At 44.3% G+C, this 19,490-nt stretch overlaps 1 protein-coding gene across 1 annotated transcript in view; it reads left to right on the forward strand.

The window, feature by feature from the left end:
* LOC142557154 (complement receptor type 2-like) overlaps positions 1-19,490 on the forward strand; it is a 134,724-nt gene that overhangs the window by 101,813 nt on the left and 13,421 nt on the right. Inside the window, exons 4-7 of the mRNA XM_075668810.1 lie at positions 3,970-4,059; positions 4,814-4,942; positions 6,352-6,519; positions 15,266-15,454. Coding sequence (XP_075524925.1) covers positions 3,970-4,059; positions 4,814-4,942; positions 6,352-6,519; positions 15,266-15,454 — 576 coding nt within the window. The remainder of the gene's footprint in view (positions 1-3,969; positions 4,060-4,813; positions 4,943-6,351; positions 6,520-15,265; positions 15,455-19,490) is intronic.

Genomic DNA, 19,490 nt, shown 5'->3' on the forward strand with positions numbered 1-19,490 from the left:
TATCTTACACTCGCACATGTATCGCGAATAACGTACTGCGGTGACGTAACCAGATTTTGTTTCAGGAAAGGGGCCGGAGGGCGAAGGTTAGGCAGTTGCATACTAACAAAAATTTCGGGCAAGGGGAACGTGCCCGGTGGCCCCCCTTGGCTATGCCACTGACGTATGGTACATTTACAGAGCTTTATAACAGAACATTATAATATACGTTAAAAACGCAACAGAGTAGGGAGTAAACGCAGGAATGAACCGCTCGTTGAACGAAAGGCGACCGTAACTTGGAACTGCAGTTCGAGCTTGCACATACGTATGCGTTGCTGCCCAATTGTATGGCAAGTACTACGCATTCCGTACTTCTTGAACCGGCGCCGTTCCCAGCTGGTACGGAGTGACGAATTGAAGCTTATAACGACGATTTAAAATAATTACGCGGAACGAAGTGTGCACTTGAGCTGCGGAGTTCGTAACGCACGGTATGAACTTTACTACAGAAAACATGCTTCTCTCTCGCGAAAAATCTTAATTTTTGCCTATTATCGGGTAACGTGATGGTCGCATTACGTCGGTCATACATCGCAGCATGGCCATATATATATATATATATATATAGTTCCACACACGGACGCCAGCAAAAGACGGAAGAAATCTCACTCTATTTGGTCGCTGACCGGATCGCTTTCGTGTCGCTTGAACATTCCGACAAATCACGCCTTGATCTGAACGTGTGCTCGCAATACAAATAAATGGTCAACGGGGGAACGCTGTTAGTCGCATATTGACTTGTCAGATTCGAATCCACGCGTTACGAGTTACCGTTGACCAAAAGACGCGCTCTGTGCTTCCTCTCACATATAATGCTTACGACTGTGTTCATTGTCATTCAAACGAAAGGAAACACGCGAGCGCAAGGCAAGATAGCCTAGCCGGTCACACGTCGCCCGGCATGGCGGCAACATATGCCAAAACAAAAGCAGAGGAGAGTGGTGCCGTTCATTCTCCTAATTAAGCACCTTCTCGCATGTTCCATTCTTTCCGTGTCGATACCGCACGGGAGCGGAGAAGAACGGAAGAACCTATTTAGGGCGATTGCTCTGCCTAGCCGCCATACGTCATACACACCGATCACTCCGTATCTTTTCGTAGCTGCGATAGGCTTGCACATTTCGTACGAAATTCTAATTGAAACTTCGTTGTTTGCGGGCTTGCCACAAGCAGCCACATGGAAGGTTAAGATAAAAGAAAGCACTCGTGCCGTGGTCGCAAGCAAGAAGAAAAAAAACGACCGGTGCCTTTCTTCCATTTTGCATTCCCGTGACATTTCGCCGAGACGCCACGCAACACGTGATCGCCGGAGCAGTGGTTGCCTATAAGTTGCTTATATAGGCGTTATTTGACGAGATTGCCTGTTACGAGCGCGCGTGTTCGCTGTTATAGAGACGACGATAGTATATGCGTGCAACGAAAGCTAACGCTGCCGATTCACGTATATACGTGTGCTGCGACAGCCAAGCCTCGCGGACCATCCTTGCACGCTGTCATGCTTATAGTGCTCGTGATTTATCGATACTCAAAAGACGGGAAACGCTGGAGCGAGCAAATTCTTACGGACATTGGTGACAGAGCACGTGCGCGCTTGAGGGCTCAGCGTCGAGGTCAAAGAACGTGAAAGGCGAAATTTGCTCACCGTGAAAACAGCGCTTCCTTCCGGTGCTTGCTTTTTGCCGCTGGGACCACCGCCGGCAGCAGAGCGTATTACGGACAAGACATATGTTACCGCGAGCGCGCAGAAAATTCGCAGAACTTTTAGGCAGACAAATTTCGGGCCACAGCACATTCGATGTCGACTGCTATGGTGTTGCGCTGCTAAGCACGAGGTCACAGGACCAGATCCCGGCCGCGGCGGCCGCATTTCCGTGGGGGGCGAAATGCAAGAAACGCCCGCGTCCCGTACATTGGGAGCACATTAAAGATCCCCTGGTGGCCAAAATTAATCCGGAGCCCCCCCCCCCCCACTACGGCGTGACTCATAATCAAATCGTGGTTTTGGCGCGTAAAACCCCATAATTCAATTCGTTGTCGACTGCTTCGCGGGTGGTGCTTTAGTTATCGCCACCCTGGCGTCTAAACGCCTAAATCCTGAGCGGCTTAGCTTCATGGCCCATCGCGACAAATTATATCACGACGATGTCGTTCACGGACTTCGGCGTAAATAAAGTGCAGCAAACATGACGATACTATCAGTTGACAATGTCGGGTCCTTATTAATGCGACAGCATTATATGTCCCACGAGGCAGAAAAGCCGGCGCTGTACACAACGAGTGGTAACAAAAGCCATCATCATCAGTGACGTCATCAGCGTCTTGTATGACGTCACTAGTAATACAGAGTTAATATAGAACACGTTAGAGTAAGGTGACTTAAGGTGAAGTGAAGTGAATGAAGGTGAATTCAAGTGGATTAAAGTCGATTAAGGTTGGTACAAATTACAGCAAGGTGGATTAAAGTAGGTTAAGGTGGAATAAAGTGGATTGAGGTAAATTAAAGTGGCTTAAGGTGGATTAAAGTTGATTAAGGTGCATTAAGATTGATACAAATTAGAGCAAGGTGGATTAAGGTAGACTTGTGAAGGGCACGTGACAATGTATGACGTCACGTATCATGGACGTAACCAACTAATTAGAGAAATCATAATGCTTTCGCAATCAAATCACGTAAAGATACTAAAGTGACTGTCAATTTTTCGTGAGGATTCTTTTTCCAGCGATTCTTTTTGTTGATTATCATACGTCCCACTGTGTGGCGCTGGTCCCGGTGATAGCGTCTATAGTTGGATACAACTCAATTCTGCAGTGAAGCCCCGCCCACGTCTTCATAACCGCCAGCTTGTTCCTCCGCGAGACTGCGAATAGTTCATACTTCGAACTTTCCCTGTTGCCTAAATAAGGCGGTAACAACAAAAATAAAACTATAAGCGCGCAATTTTGGACGCTGTCACTCTTCTGGAAGGCCCACCTTCCAGAAGAGCTGGGGCTCCAAACTGACCGGAGCGTTACAAACTGACGGGAGATTGATAGAACTGTAGTCGTTACAGGCATAGGTAACCCTGCAATAGGCCTATATGTAAAGAGGTTTTAATGAAGAGAAAAGAGGAAGGGGAGACAGGCAAAACGCTAGACGGCGATATGCGTAGTAAAACTTGATTAGCTAATCAGACTAGGTGACTAGTTGTCGCCACCCCGTTACCAAGGGGATGACATTATGATGATGATTGTGGTGGTGATGATGATCATTATGAAAAACTTTATTTATACTTCATTAAAGGGAAGGGGGCGACGAGATAGAGAGTGGGGGAGGAACTACTTGAAGTAGACTTCCTCCATCCTCTCAGCCCACTCTTTAGAACTAATCATCATCATCGATAATCATGGAGTCGAAGAACTTCAAGCAGAGGCAAGTTTGAGAGTACGGGGGACAGCCACTTTTTCAAGCTGTCGGCCAGTAAACGTTGCGGAGGCTCTTTACACTGGAGCAACGTAGCTGTGCTTTATTCACAACGTATGTTTTTATGTTGATCAGACACCTGGGTCTGCACAGGCGTGTTCTTCAGCAGAAAATTTAAAATTCGGAGTAGCCGAAACATTTTGTGAACTCTGAGACGTACGCGCCTTTGCACTTCGCCACACATGTTGCGAAAGGGTAGATGGCCTCATGAAATCAGATAAATCCTTAACCAAATTTGGTTGTCGTTAAATTTGCTCAGAATGTTAAGTTTCAGTGGTTTGTGTTTGCTTTTGCAAATTAGTCACATATATTTAGTGCAGGCTGGTGTTGCGCGCGCCGGCAGCAAAACCAGCCGGCGCACGCAAATCTCGGAGGCCATGTCGTATATTTTGTGCAGGTTTGACACGAGTGTGTGCTTTGTGCGTATACAGTGCTTGCAGTTACGGTACTCTTTGTACTTCACGCAGGCTCCCGGCAAGATCTCGAAGTGCGTGTCGTGAGCTACGAGGGCAACAAGGCTGTGTTCAACAGATGCGCCGCATTCAGTGGAAAGTTCTGTAAGTGTTCGGCGTCCGGGCTAGTTCCGGCATTAAAGGTACACTAAGGAGGACTGTTCTGTTAAACTCTACCAGTGGATTACTCCTTTGCACTGAAGAAACGGCCACTCTTGCCCTAACCGAAGGTTTATAGTAAGCCGGAGAAAACTCGGAAGCAAAACAGACAGGTGGCAACAACGCCCTAAAGTTCCTTCACGTGGCGTCGTGACTTTGGACAGCGCCTGTCCGCGTCTGCGCGGTCAGCCGTTTATCGGCCAAGAAGTGCTACATTGCATTATAAAGGAACGACAGACTCAACCTGGGAAGATTTCTTTCTATAAACTTTTACTGCACCAAAACGACCCAACTGCAACAATGTACTTTGAAATCCGTGACGTCGCACTACTATGCCTGCGTTGAGGTTTCGCGTAAAATTCAAGCAAGAAAATTTCGGCTTTCATTTTCTTCATTGAGGCCACCCTTTCTCATCGAATTTTATAAAAACGACGTCTTGAAAGAATACCTAACCAACCACCCTTGTCTGTTAGTCTCTTGTCTTTAGCGTCCCCCTTTAACATATATAACATATTTAACGTGATATATATATATATATATATATATATATATATATATATATATATATATATATATATATATATATATATATATATATATATATATATATATATATATATATCATTCAACAATTCATGTTGAATGAGAATGGCGACGACTGGCTGAGCGCCTTAACGGAGCTGCGTGTTGTTCACCACAGCGACCCAGACGGTGGTCCTGATGTGCGACGAAGGCAAAGGCATCATCGGCCAGTACGTCGACGTCGCCGACAAGCGCAAGGACCCCGACCACTTCAGCCTCTGCGAGGTCGAGATTTACGTGCTCAGAGGTGAGCGATCTTACACTTGGAACGTCTCGACAATTCTTAACGACGACCGCTTCTCATGGTTACGAGTAGAATGTGTGCGCACGCCTTCACAAGATTTGCGCGCGTTATAGGCCGAAACAGGTCTATATGCATAGACTGAAGATTTTAACTCAATCGATCGAAAACCTTTAATAGATCTAAGATCAATTAATAGATTAGTCGGATTTTTGCACTTACGTGCGCGAGCTAAATATCAACCAACCTGGTTATTTATGTGCATAAATTCGGTTAAAAAAAGTACCGTGCTAGTGTAATTAACAGATGCTAGTCAGCGACTCCATGCGTGAGCGAGCGTGTCACAGTTGACTCACCTAAATCATTGCATCCAAGATCTGGCGGTCTTAGAGGCCATGCTTGGACGCAGTTACACTTCTAGTTCACTGTGACGCTAGTCGAATGTCATACTGAGGAGGCAATGAAGCTTCGAAACGTTGCAGTAAAACTTTATTGGAAACGTTCTCCAGCTGTACAAAGTTCGTTTGCTTATTAACGTTCATGCCAACTGCAATTGAGCAGGCGCTCGCATGAAGTTCGATTTTCCCTCCACTGGCTCGATGTGCAGCGCGCATGGTGAGGCGTAAACAGTAAACATCGCAACACTCTTGTGAGTGCTAAAGTGACGTTATTAGTGTTTTACTCTCCACTATACCTACTTATCACTCGTGTCTACCCAACGAACCCTCTCCCTCAACCCCCGCCCCCTGATAAGGGTGTGAGTGAGAACATGGCCGTCCGGCGCTCGTCCGATTTCGCTCATGATCTCAATCGCAATAGAAAAAAAATCGCGAATAAAGCACTGATTGAGTGATAGGAACGTTAATCGACCAATCGCCCTGCCCTAGCCCGAAATTAAATAAGAATGAAGGGTAGAGACCTTGGGCATGTTAGTTCGTACCCACTTTGGAAATGGATATCTCAAAACTGGTGGAATCCTCAGAATTTGTTCCAAGCGAATACCCCTCGCGAGCTTACCGTCTACAATTCGTAAATTGCAATATGTCCCGCAACGTTATTCGTTAAAAGCATACCTTTGTTAATTAGTCGTTCATGCATTTCGATTTCTTGTGTAAGTAATATCCGCCTCCTCGAATAATACAGCTCAACGACTTGAATTGTGCTATCTGCCGTCGGCGGTTACTAAAAAGTATGTGCCCCCCCCCAAAAAAAAATAAGAATAATAACCCGATATGAAGTCATAGACAGCCGAAAGCAAATGTCTTGCTCCTAGGCGGGAAAGAAACCATTATTGTCCTCGAACCACGTAGTGAGGTCACAGTTTAGCAGTTAATGATCGCGAATATATATTTATACATGGCTCGGTTGCGTAAAATGGAACCCGAAATGTGCGTAAACCTTCGAATTCCGTGCAGAAAAGTACCAGTGCGGGGACCCGGACAAGCCACCAAAGTCGTACACGGTGCCCCTGTCCCCGCAGCAGATGGAGTACCGCTGCGTGTCCGGATACAAGCTGTCCGGCCCGAGCGTCCGTACGTGCCTCGAGTCTGGACAGTGGTCAGCGGCGGCCCCTAGGTGCCTGGGTAAGAACGCGAGCTCCCGCGATACCTTCTCTGTGCGCGGAAACAGTTCCCAAGTATGGCTCACAATTCTGGCACACCACGCCTTAGCTCACTGAGTAGGAATTCACTGTGAGAGGTAAAAAGTGAATCAATACAGTCGATCCCGCGGTTACAATGATTGTGCAAAGACGACGGTTCGATATACTACAAGGCAATTCGACACACACAAACTCGCCTATGCGTTCGCTATACACGGATTTGTTATACTCTGTGGAAAAAGAAAGAAAAAGAAGGAAGCAAGGACTCGCTTTATGGAAAACGAAACTATGCGTAGTAGACAGCAATTTCTGATTGCGCCTTGAACTGTTTTTCAGCGTCACTAAGAACGTTCTCGATGGCGTTCTCGGTGACGGGTCTTCTGATTTCGTTTCACCGCCTTCGAGGCGGCGAATGATGTTTATATTTCCGGAGAGCGACAAAGCGGACGCCCCGAATTCAATATATATCCCAATGAGTTGGCTATGAAGAAGTTATTCTACGTGAGCATCGGTCATGTTCAGTTTACAGAACAATTCGTTTTAACCGGATTCGTCATATCGGGTTCGATTGTGTAAATAACTTCGAGAGGAAAAGCTTCTCACAGCGCCCATGCATGGAGCCGGCAGCAGGACGAGGGTAGCCATGATACATCAGTTTGGTGATTCTGCTGTGACATAGTTTCTAGCGCGAACCTTGCTTTTTTTTCTCTCTCTCTCTCTCGCTAAAAGTTATGCCGCAGCAAAATCAGCAGCACCAACTTGCCCAACTCTGTTCTTTAGCTATGCTGTCTTCAATTCGATGATTGCGAGCTGTTTAGATGCCTGTCAAACCTTGCGATAGTGTTGAGCCTTAATCTTGCAATGTGGCAGCCTGCGTACGTTTGGCTGCCAGGTGGTCGCCTTCCAAAGCCTCTCCTCTCTTTCTTTTGTTTCTCTCTCTCTCTCTCTCTCTCTCTCTCTCTCTCTCTCTCTCTCTCTCTCTCTCTCTCTCTCTCTCTCTATCTTTCTCCTTTTACTTCTACGAACACCTCTATCAACCGTCGGCATGCCTATGAATTTGCGCAGCGCACGACAGGGCAACTAATTATATTTGGTGTTATTCGGCAGAGATCATCATAATGTTAGTCATATCGTTTTATTAGGAAAAACGAAGTTCCAACATGACGTCGCACGAAACACCTACGACACAGACCAAACATATAATTTGTAAGACCAAGGAGCTGGTTTTATTACATAACAAAAATCAGTAATAAATAAATTAGAATATTAGTACCTCGTAAGTGCAGGTCAGCGAAGGCCTACTGCTCCCTGCGCTTACATTGATGTGCAGGTTTACAAACGCGGCCGGCATTGCAACATTTAAACTTAAATATGTTACTGCCAATAAAACGTGCAATTGGATTAGACTTAACTAACGTGCAAGTCGAAAAATACATATAGTCTAATTTGATACTGAAGTTGGCCTCGAAATGCCACTCTGGCGTCATCGACAGTATCGTGACGACATGACACAGAGCAATGTATTTGCTGACGTTGCGTAGCAATTATGCTCGCCTTCATGACATCGCTCATGAAAAAAAAAAAGAAAGGACCAACCAAGTTTTGACGCTAAAAAAGACAAGATGGACACACATGGTGGCTAAAATGATTCCATAATTAAATGCTGACTATGATCTAGTGATTCCATAAATAAATGCTGACAATGATCTATTCTGTTTATCTGTTTTTCTTGTTCATTATTCTCATTTCGTGTCTTATTCGCATCGTGTTTCACACGCAATTACGTCGACCTTGTCTTCTTTTGGGCTAACACTTCGCTAACCGTTCTTCTTTCTTTTTTCTTTTTTGACCATGATGGATTGGCCGATACCGTAGATAGCGAAGTCTACGGTGCAATGTGGCTACTTTTAGACGACATAATTGGCGCTAACTGCACCCGTACCGCCAGCCGTCCTACTCTGAGAATAGTCCTAGCTTCTTGTGGTCGGCGAAGTCGCCTTCCAGACGTCGCGGAAGCCCTGCTTAGCCCAAGCGAATTCACTCATTTCACTAAAGTGTGCCGCACGGCGGCTCTGCCTCAACACGTCTCTATTTACGGCGGTGCACCCTTTACAGAGGTATAATACAACCTAGTGAATTTTGACTATACTGGTGCTAACTGTGCCAATGCCGTTAATGTTAACCACTCTACGACTGATTCTCGCACCTGGTCTCGTGGAGACCTACATTTTCATACCATTTGAGACTCCGTACGATGTTCTGCAGGCGCGAAAGTGCAGATTTTTATTTAAGTGGTTACGAGATACTCAGAAGCCAGATATACCAGACCCGTGTGAAGTCAGCTATGAAGACGTTATCTTCATAAACAGGGACAGGAGTGCTGCGCGCTTCTTGTTACGTTCACGTGTGGCAGTCGCAGCATCGCAAGGATCGCAGGGACGAAACGAGCCAATGTATCATGACGTCATAACGCATCCAGCGATCCACCGCCTAGTATTAAAACATGCCAGTCATCAAACACAGAACAATGTTTCAAAGCTTGCACGTGCATGTAAGAGAAAACGATTTCAAAAATAGCGAAATAAATATAGACTGTATCGACTAAATAAATATCTCATTATATTTGTCAATTAGGTGTTTTTGATGGTAGTCTTGAAACATTTTAACACGATAACGTTAAGGGCCCCGTGTCGCAGAAAATCCAGTGTCGGTGTCGGCGCCGGCGGAGTTGTCCGTGAGTGAAAACTTCCGTATATATTAGGTATGTGTATATGTCACGCCTTGCCATTATATCACATGCATACGCGGGTTATATTGCCACACCATTCTATTACTAAAGTTGCGCATACCTTGTCTTACATTCTTGACAAAGTTATTCTTCAGAATTTTGAGAATAACAGCCCACAAACAAATGTCACGAATCAAAACACCGACAGTGCATGCCCTTTATATTAAATCTTGTCAGACTTAGATATAAAAAGTGCGAAACAATAACAGAAACCTGAACATGATGTCATTTTTTTTTTTGCGCGGCTGTGCACTACCTCTGCTTTCATGCATAGCGTTCGCCGCCAGCGTTTCCCTGTAAGCATTACGGTTACGTAAGCTGCAGTTGACGGGAAACGTGAGAAGCAGTAGGGATCTTTTAATGGCATTTCGTCCCACTCTTGAAGGCGAAGCTTAACGGTACTCTAATTATTTTTTGAAAGGTAATATTTAGTTTCAAATGGAAATCAATTTATTATTGTGGGAACTCGGTAGCTTAGTGTTTGCTTGCCATAATTAGTGTGTATGAGTGGTACAAGTTTACGTTTCCTGTGGATAGCATATCGGCTGCTGGAATTATCGGAAAAGAAAAGTACACTTCATGATGGTGGATGTACGCGTACTTGAGTAAACAAATAATATGCTTGTTTGGTTTTAAGGATGCCATGGTTTCTGAAACAGCGGTAACATGGCTACATCTGAAGGTCTGCCATGAAACTCCTTTTAGCACACAAAGCAAGTTTCTGAGTTTTTATGTAATTACTGGACGTCATAGTTCCCCAAACAAGAGTGCAGTATCATAACCTTTAGTACACAAGTGCGTAATACATGGATATCTTTCCCCAGCGTGGCAACAAATTAGAGATTTCATACAGACAACCAATGGTTTTACTCAAATCAGACACAAATTTTGTGGTGCGAAAACTCCAAGAAATGTTCTCATTAAACTAAATGCCCAGAAATTTCTGGCTTGAAGCTGGCTTTAACTCAGTACGCTCACAGACAACTTCCAGAGCGACACTTTCTACTGTATCGGTAGGATGAAAAAATAACGTAGTTTGACACAACAAATTCAGGCTTAGTTTGTTAGTCATTAACCACCAGATATGTAGTACCCTTACATAGGCATTTACACCGCTCCATTTGGGACAAAGAACGAGATGAAAAAATAATACTCGTATCGTCAGCCTACATGATCAGATTAGGCGACTCGAGTATGTTAGCGATATGATTTATGTATACTAAAAACCACAATGGACCTAATATTGATCCTTGAGGAACACCATGCTGAATTACCAATTTCTCGGAGGGCGCATCTTGAGCAAACTGCAATCTCCTATTCAAATAATTCTTAAACAAATCAGCGGAAACACCACATATGCCATGCAACACTTAAAGAGGGCATGACACCCACTTTTCGATCATAATCTTTATTGTGTAAGGTAATCCTTGTGCGTTCAAGAACACGTTGGCAAAACTTTAGCGCATTCGAGCAGCACGTAACTTGTAATTGAATGTTTTATATTGCACTCGAACGGGCACAACAGTCGAGCAACACTGGCACGCTCGCGAGCCGTGACGTCACAACCTGCTCTAGTTCACTATAATTCCGGCGAAGAATCGGTGTTTGAGCTGTGCGCGCATGCGGGAAACGTCTGCTTTGTTCAGCTTGCAGCGGCTGAAACAATGTCACGACGGCGCCTGTGTAGTGCTACGGGATACCAGAGCGAACGGAGCAAGGCATGCTCCGTATCGTAATCGTCTTGACTATTTGGCTGCGCGTGTTCAAAAAAGATTTTGCGCTCCCCGCTGCACTGTTCTTGCTTAAATTTTGGAGAACGATCGCATTTTGTCGTCGACTTCGTTTGGCACGATTAATCGCCTGTTTTTCAAGACAGAAATGAGAAACTGTTCTCGTCTATCATAAAAATGGCGTCTGAAAAGCTGGCTCTTGCACAGACTTGTGTCACCTCCTGTCACCTGCCGCCACCTGCCGTCTACTGCAGAAAGCAGCGTTTCAGGGAGGGTTGCCCGGCCCTGGAACAGGCGACTGCCCGCCCTGAAACGCTGTTTTCTGTAGATGACGAAAGGTGGCGACACAAGTTTATGCTTGCGCATTATGCTTGCGAGAGACGAATATGGGCAGCAAAGACTACCGCTCATCTGGCGCTTTTGTTTTGTTACACTTCACGCCAGACAGCTACAACGACGATCTGTGCTTGCTCGCCGAGATCGGGATATCGTGAAAAAGCTGAGGCTGCGGCCATAGCGATGTCAGCCGCGTTCGCGCGCCGACCCATCCGGCAGGCAGTGCCCTGGACAAACGTTAGCCTTGCTATCATTATTTTTTTTTTACCGCTATCGGGTGCAATAAAGTAAGTTCAAGTAAAGATTTAGCCAAAGTGTACGTCGTGCAAAATCCTTGCGCCGCGGACACATGTGCGCGGGCATTTGTTTGCATCTGCCGCACGCAACTACAGAGGGAACAAGAAAAAAAGAACTGGTTACAACGCGCGGCAGCATAAGAAAACCATAGTTTTGTTGAGTACAGATCCGAGAGACATGCATGCATGGAATGCATACCAGCTAACAATCTACGCGCGTAACAATTTGCATTGTGCGAAGTAGCACCAGACTTCGTCTTCCGCGAACATCCACAGCGCGGAAAAACACCAGCAGCATTTCGAGCAACACCAGTGTCGCCATCTATGTCGGCCACGTTTACTACGCCTGTCTTCGTCCATGTCCTCCAAGATTCGCGCGCCCGCGCAAATCTCGGACGCCATGTTTCGTCACTTGAGCTGGTGACGATAAGGTCGAAGTCAAAATACGCAGCGTATACTACGCCATAGCTGCTTCTGCAGCTCAAAGATTCGCCCCTTGCCTCATCACGCCAAGTTGGCGGTGTAGAAGACATGGCACGCGATATCTGGAGCAAGTACGGCAACAAACGGCAGCCATGCTCCTACCTCACGTGGTGCGGTGGCTGATTGCTCACGTGGTACGATGGCGCGGGGCAAACAGCACACGATCTGACTCTCTCTCTCTCTCTCTCTCTCTCTCTATATATATATATATATATGTGTGTGTGTGTGTGTGTGTGTGTGTGTGTGTGTGTGTGTGTGTGTGTGTGTGTCATACATGGTGGCCCGAAAATTTATCATTGAATTCTTGAAACTACATAAAATCTATATTATACAGGGGCAAAATGCAGTCAGTGCCTGACGGAGGCCCCTGATCCGGTCCAGTAGCAGCAGTACGTACAGCGCACATAAAGAATGAATGTGTGCTATGAACAGTTTTTACTAATTAAACAAAGAATTGTACTGCTGTTTATGTCTGCAGCACAGATGCATCACTAGATAAGGTAATATTATTGCTGAGATTGTACACAATGAAGCACAGTCAACATAAATAACATGCAATATTGACAAGAAAAAAAAACAGCATATGTGTGCAACCCTGAAGGCTTACAACCCAATTTCCAGTGAAGCTGTTTCTTTCGAACAGTCGCAATAAAAGTTTATTTCCTGTAGTTATATCGCATACCTTAAAAAGTTGCTCTTACATATGACCGTTTCATTTGAAGCCTGGTCCTCATGTAATGCTTTGGAGCAGTTCTTGATGGAATTAAAAAAAAATAACAGAAATTCATCAACGCACATTTTGCTTTGCCATAATATTTACCATGGTGTCCTTACACCCCCCCCCCCCCATGAATTTCCACAACTAGATTTGGTATTCGTTGAGTTCACATTTCTTCTAGAGAAGCGGGATAAATTTTGCTTTTTTTTTTTTTTTTTTTGCTAAACCCAGTCATAAACTCCAAATCGCTTCAACGCGTTATTTATTGCAAATGTCAGAATTAGTCCCCTTGTCTTTGATGTTTACAGGATTATTATTATTATTATTATTATTATTATTATTATTATTATTATTATTATTATTATTATTATTATTATTATTAATTGGATGCCCTTTGCAAAGGGGCGGTGACAAATAGTCAATACATACCCTTTATTTTTGCCAAATATAAACAAAATGTTTTGTTTAGTTCGCAGAGCATATCGCTGAAACCAACTAGGAATGTCTGATGACGAATGAAAATGGGAAGAAAAGATGATGGCTCAATAATTATTTTCAACACTTCTAACTGGACCAGGAACTTTAAAATTTTGTCGCGCATTGCACTCACCATGACCCTCCTTTTCCAGGAAATATAACCCTGTTGTAACCAACAGCTATGCCGGGACACTTGGAAGCATAGCTGAAAGTGGCCATATCACACGCTGCAACACTTCAATAAGAACTTTTTAAAAAGCCTGTGTTCGATCCAATCGCATTTAACTTCGGACGAAGAGTTTCCATAGTCTGCCACCAATTTTCACTTAATTTGATCGTGGTGGCGTTAATAGTTCTGCCTGGGCAGTGGGCTCAATTCTGTCCTGCTCGTTAGACAGGCTCATGACACTCTAAACTGCTTGCATACATAATTTATTGCAAAAACCCCAATTGCCTGTTTATTTTGCACTTTACCTATATACACATCACCTGTTACCTGGTCCTTAGAGTCCCCAAACATAAAGAAGCTGCCTCGTTTGGTTCAGTGAGGACACCAGGCAAACCTAGTACGTATCGAGTGAAAAAGTAAAAAGCAAACAAAATGAAGGTACAATAATTATTCGTAATGCTTCTAAAGAAGCCATAAACACTAAAATTCTATGATAAATTGCACTTAAAATGCTGCCTACTCCTTCAAAGTGTCAAATATCTGAAACACAGAGTTCTCTTCTGACATTTGGAAACCTAGCTAATAACTGCAGCGGATAGTTCCGAATACTTGCTTAGTTTGTTTTTTTTAAGCTGCATTTGATCAACATGCATTTACCATTGCACATAAACTTGGAATATTGTTCCCCCTATGTTCACAAAATTTGACCTCAGTTGTAGTTGTAATTATGCCAGAGCAGCCATCCAAGTGTTACAGCGCTCGTGAAACAGACTAATAACACTATGGACCACTTGCATACGTATTTTATTGGAAAAAGCACATTTCACCGACTCATTTGGAACATTGCCTAGATATATTGTCCATGCCATGCCCTAATATTCCCCAGATAGAAACAAGATGCCTTGTTTAACTACCCGGGGACACCGGAGAAACAAATTACGCATCTCATATGATGCATGAAAACACATGGAAAAAGGAGAATTTAGTAATTATCTGCAACACTTGCATTTAAAGCAGGAAAGTGAACGTTTCACAACGCATTGCGCTTAGAACTCTCCATATCTTCGCGGAAATTCAAGTGTGTATCTCGTGCAGTTGTTTTAAGTCTGGAAAACATTTTGACTAGCAGCAGATGACACCTTGGAATGCTTCAATGAGTTACTTTTGCAAAGACTATAATAAACGTACACAGAATAAACATTTATCCCTCATCACTCAGAACATCGCTTCATGCTTCGATTGAATATAACCACCATGCCGCACATGGTTCACCCAGGACACTGGGGGAAGACAACTAAATGCCGTGTGTAACTGGCAGAAAGCTAGTATTCAGTAACTGTTTCAGTAACAGTAACAGTAACTAGCATTCAGTAACAGAGCACATAAGCAACCTGCAGTTCAAATTTTCAGTACAATTCACTAAAAAGTAGCCTTCATTTTTTTAAAACCTGCAATATCTGGTGCACTTGCTTGCACAACCTGCTTAATTATGTGCCCTTGAATCATTCAAGTGTTTAAGGGCTTTGTACTCATTTTTTTGGCCAATTAAATTAATAAACTTTATATACATTCTTCTTTTTGGCCTGAATTCCTGGCTAGATAATAAATGTGTGCAACTCTGTATAATCTGAAATGCAATTTGTGCAGTCTGCGGCATTTTTTTCAGTTGTCGCCGAGGCTAGTCCTGCTGTCTGATTAAAGTCCCGTTACACTTTCCCTGTGCCCTATGCAGAAGCCGCGTGCCCCTCCCTGGGTCCCCTAGACAACGGGAAAGTGGCAGTCCGAGGCACCAGCAATGGCCGCACCGTGCAAGGCAGCCAGCTCATCTACACCTGCGACCCTGGCTACATGCTGGAGGGCAACGACACCCGCACCTGCCTCGAGGACGCCCGATGGGGAGGACAGCAGCCACACTGTCAGCGTCAGTGTACACCTCTCTATTTCAGACGTAGTGACTCGAACTGTCTCATCAGATAACGGAACCACATTAGATTGGTCACCACGTGACTGCTCTCTTTTGTTCATTGTGTTATCATTCGTGCACCGATCTAGTGGCCCCTACAAAACCCTTTTATGATGTTTTCTCCAAAGCAACTGGCAGCGGCTGGCGATATACGGAGAGACACTGTGGTAGTCAGTGGATGTGCTCTTCCATGGCTGCATTTCGATGGGGCAAGAATACAAGAATGCTCGTGTGCTTAGATTTAGGTGCATGCTAAAGAAGCCAAGGTGTTCAAAATTAATCCCAATCCTGCCACTAAGACATCTCTGTGTGGGTTGCTTTCAGATGTTAAACCTCACATTTTAATTTTTATATAGGGAGAGGGGCTAAAGCAGTTATGATGCAAGCAATGCATGTAGGAAGGGCGTCAGGTGAATTCTGACCCCATGGGTTTCTTTAACATGCACCTAAATGTAGGCACACAAGCTTTTTTTGCATTACACCTGCTAATGCAACCTTGCGTTGGTTCCTTGGCCTCATGTCGAGAAACAAAACATAGGGAACGTTACACTGCAGACAGTGCAGGTAAAAGCGTGGCCTATTGAAATATGCCGCAAGTGAAAAGCAAAGAATATCTCGCCGGCATTTGTTTGTGTGTTCAAGCTCAATTTTTGCTCTTGCCTGACCTCTGAATGACCACGCGAAGTAGCCTCCACACTGAGTCGCTGAAATTTCAGACTCTTCATGCCAAAACCAAGAGGAAGTATATCATATAGCCTTCTAAAGTTGTTGCTTATAATGTTGCATCAAAATCTTCTGTAGTGCATAGGCCCTGAAACGAGGTTCTCAACTCCCCTTTGCATCACATCTGACATTAAAACAATTTTGCTACATCCGATATTCATTATAAACATATGCAACATTCTATTTAATCAGGCGCAATAGATCTGGCTCCCTCTTCTTCCTCTTAGTCTCTCCTATGCGCTTCTTCCTCCTCTTTTACGAGCATTATACAGGCCTCCTCTCTGTCGTCAACCCTCCTGGGTTGATATGGTACCACACTGTTTACAGATGTCGCCTCAATAACATTTTGCAGTTTACTGTAGCAGAGAGTCTTTAAAATGCCTTGCTGGTGGGCAGTCCTCACATCCTTGTAGGGTGCTGTAAAAGTGGCCTTTGATCCTTGCAGAGCCCTCCGAACAAGCACGTAATCTCCCACTTGTGTGTCTGGGGATCTCACTCAATATTGGCGGTCGTAATTTCTTTTCATGGCGGTCTTGTACCTCGTGCATTAGTCATCAGATTTCCTTCGTTCCAGCAGCACCAACAGATTCGTGGTTCCCAACAGGTGGTCTGCGGGAAGCCATTCCGATTTACCATGGTACACAAAGTACGGTGTGCATCCTAAGTCAGCCGTGTGTGAGTGATCATGGTTGTTCACATTTGCTTCCAGGGCACACTTCCAACCGCCTGGAAATCCCAGGTAAAGCACGATGAACTGTTTGACATCGCGTGTCGCTCTCTCGGCGAATCGATTTGCTTCTGGATGGTACGGTGCTGCAAAATGAACCTCTATGTTCCTCTCGTCAACCTATCGGTTCAATCGATCTCTTCTAAAAGCTGGACCATTGTCAGCGATGATTACTTTTGTGTGTGAACATATCTCGGTTAAGCAGCGAGATAACACTGTTGGAATCTTCTTTCCCAGGCTTGTATGCCACCTTGCGTGTGCACTCATCAGTGGCCAGTAGAAAAGCTTGCATAGTTCATAATTCCTCCCCCTTTTTTCTGAGCTCAGCGAAGTCAATGTGTATAGTCTCAAATGACTACTCAGTGTTTTGGTATAACCATGGTGCTTCCACAGGGTCTGTTTCATCGTACTCCAGTGAAATCTCTGTTTAAACTTCCAGTACATCCTCCAAAAACCATTGCGACCAATGGTTTCCGGAGAATCATGATACAGTCTTAACATTTTTTCCACGCTCATTGTAGGCACGTGCAGCTTACCATTCCTTAGAATCATCTCTTCTGTGTTATCCCACAACATATGGGTGACATACTTGTCATCTTGGTTCCAAATTAGCAGTCTTGACAAGACGTCTGCATCTGGCGATTTTTCTCCTAGCCTGTGAGCGACATCGAAAGCGAACTGCTGTATTTTTCTCACCCACCTGGCCAGCCTTCCTTCAGATTGCGAGAGATTAAGAATGTATGTCAGTGCTTGGTCGTCGGTGAATAGGCTGAAGTGCTTGCCTTCCGGATATGTCCTGAAATAACAAAAGGCCATTACTACTGCGAATGGTTCTTTTTCCATCGCTGGGTAGTTAACTTCTGCTTGGTGAATGTGTATGAGTAATAGCCGATCGCTTTGAGCTGTCTCTTCGGATGCTCACTCTCGTCCCGCTGGTGTAATACAGTGTAAGTACCATAATGGGAAGCATCGGTGTTCCACACGAAGGGCTTTGAGAAATCCGGTATTGTCCGCACCGGGTCAGATGACATCACTTTTACGAGCTGGTGATACGTCTCTTCATATTCATTAGTCCAGACAAATGGAGAATCTTTTTGCGTCATCAATGTTAGGCATTTGGTCTTCAGAGCATAGTCTTTTATAAAAGCCTAAAATTTCCAGCGATACCTAGGAACACTCGAAGAGAATGCACATCATAAGGTTTGGTCAGCTGGGAGGTGCACTTGACGGACTCTTCTTTTGTGCTGTTTGTTTGTCTGTCAAATACTCTCCCTAGAATTCACTATTTTTTTAAGTTAATCTTTAGCCCAGCTTTGCTAAGTATCCGGGACAGATGCGAGCAGTGGTCATCACGAGCCTTCGAATAAATTATGATGTCATCCACATACACATTTGAAAAAATCCTGCTAATCCCATTGGAGAAAATTCACTAAGCACGCTGTTCATGATCTGAAACCATGCACTGAAATTTTTCCAACCGAAAGGGAGTCGGTTGTATTCGAAAATGCCGAAAGGAGTAACAAACACCTGAATTGCTCGCAGTCTTCTTGCAATGGAATCTGCCAATACCCTTTGCAAAGGTCGATGTGGGAAAACCATGCACAGCCACCTGTCTCATCAATGATACCGTCGATTCTTGGCATCAGGTACTGGAATAAATCAGTCTGATGGTTTACAAGTCTATAATCAGCGCATGTCCTGAAAGTTCCATCATCTTTGAGCACAATTGTAATCAGAGACGCAAAGGTAGATGTTGATGGTCAAATAATTTTAGCATCTAGCAAGCCTTGTAACTCTTCTTTTAGCCATTTTTTTTTTCCATAGGACATCCCATAGGGTCTTCTTTTAACAGGTGACATGTCACTAAGCTTGAATGAGACCTCACTTACTTTCGCTACAGGAGGGTAAACTTCGTCGCATATCATCTCTAGGGACTGTGTTGGTACACCTGAACTCTTTATGGCCAACTTCACACGTGTTTGAAAGTGTGCACACCCATTCAACTGGAATGTCTCGACCGGCATGTCTGCAATGACTTCATCGAGCCGTGAGATATTTATCTTCAAGTGATTCATGTCAGGGTTTACCAGTATAAAATTAAAGGCAGCATCATGAATGAGTAGTGCTTCTACAGTTGTTTTGTTTGTTTGAAATTCCACGCACACGCATGCCCACTTGTCTAATACTCGAGAACTTCAATCGTAACTGTGTACTTTGACAACTTTGCCACAGAATATTTGATCTTGCAGAATAAGTAGAGAAATAACTATGCTAACTGATGCTCCAGTGTCAATTAATACTTCAATGATGTTTCCGTTGGCGCTCATCTGTGCGTACAGTATGCCTACCACAAATTTTACCAAGTAAACGCTTTCTTTTGGTGTCTCCAATGATAACGAAAAGTCTGGGCTTACTAGATCGTTTGCTTGTCGAGTCATCTCTTTGGTTGAGTGAATTTCAACATAACTCACTGTATCGCTACAGCCATAGGACGCCTGGTCTTCCGGGGATCCAATGGTATAGCTTCGGCTACTGGTGTTACTC

The sequence above is a fragment of the Dermacentor variabilis genome, chromosome 9 (assembly GCF_050947875.1).
Source record: "Dermacentor variabilis isolate Ectoservices chromosome 9, ASM5094787v1, whole genome shotgun sequence".
In the NCBI taxonomy this organism is placed as follows: Eukaryota; Metazoa; Arthropoda; class Arachnida; order Ixodida; family Ixodidae; genus Dermacentor; species Dermacentor variabilis.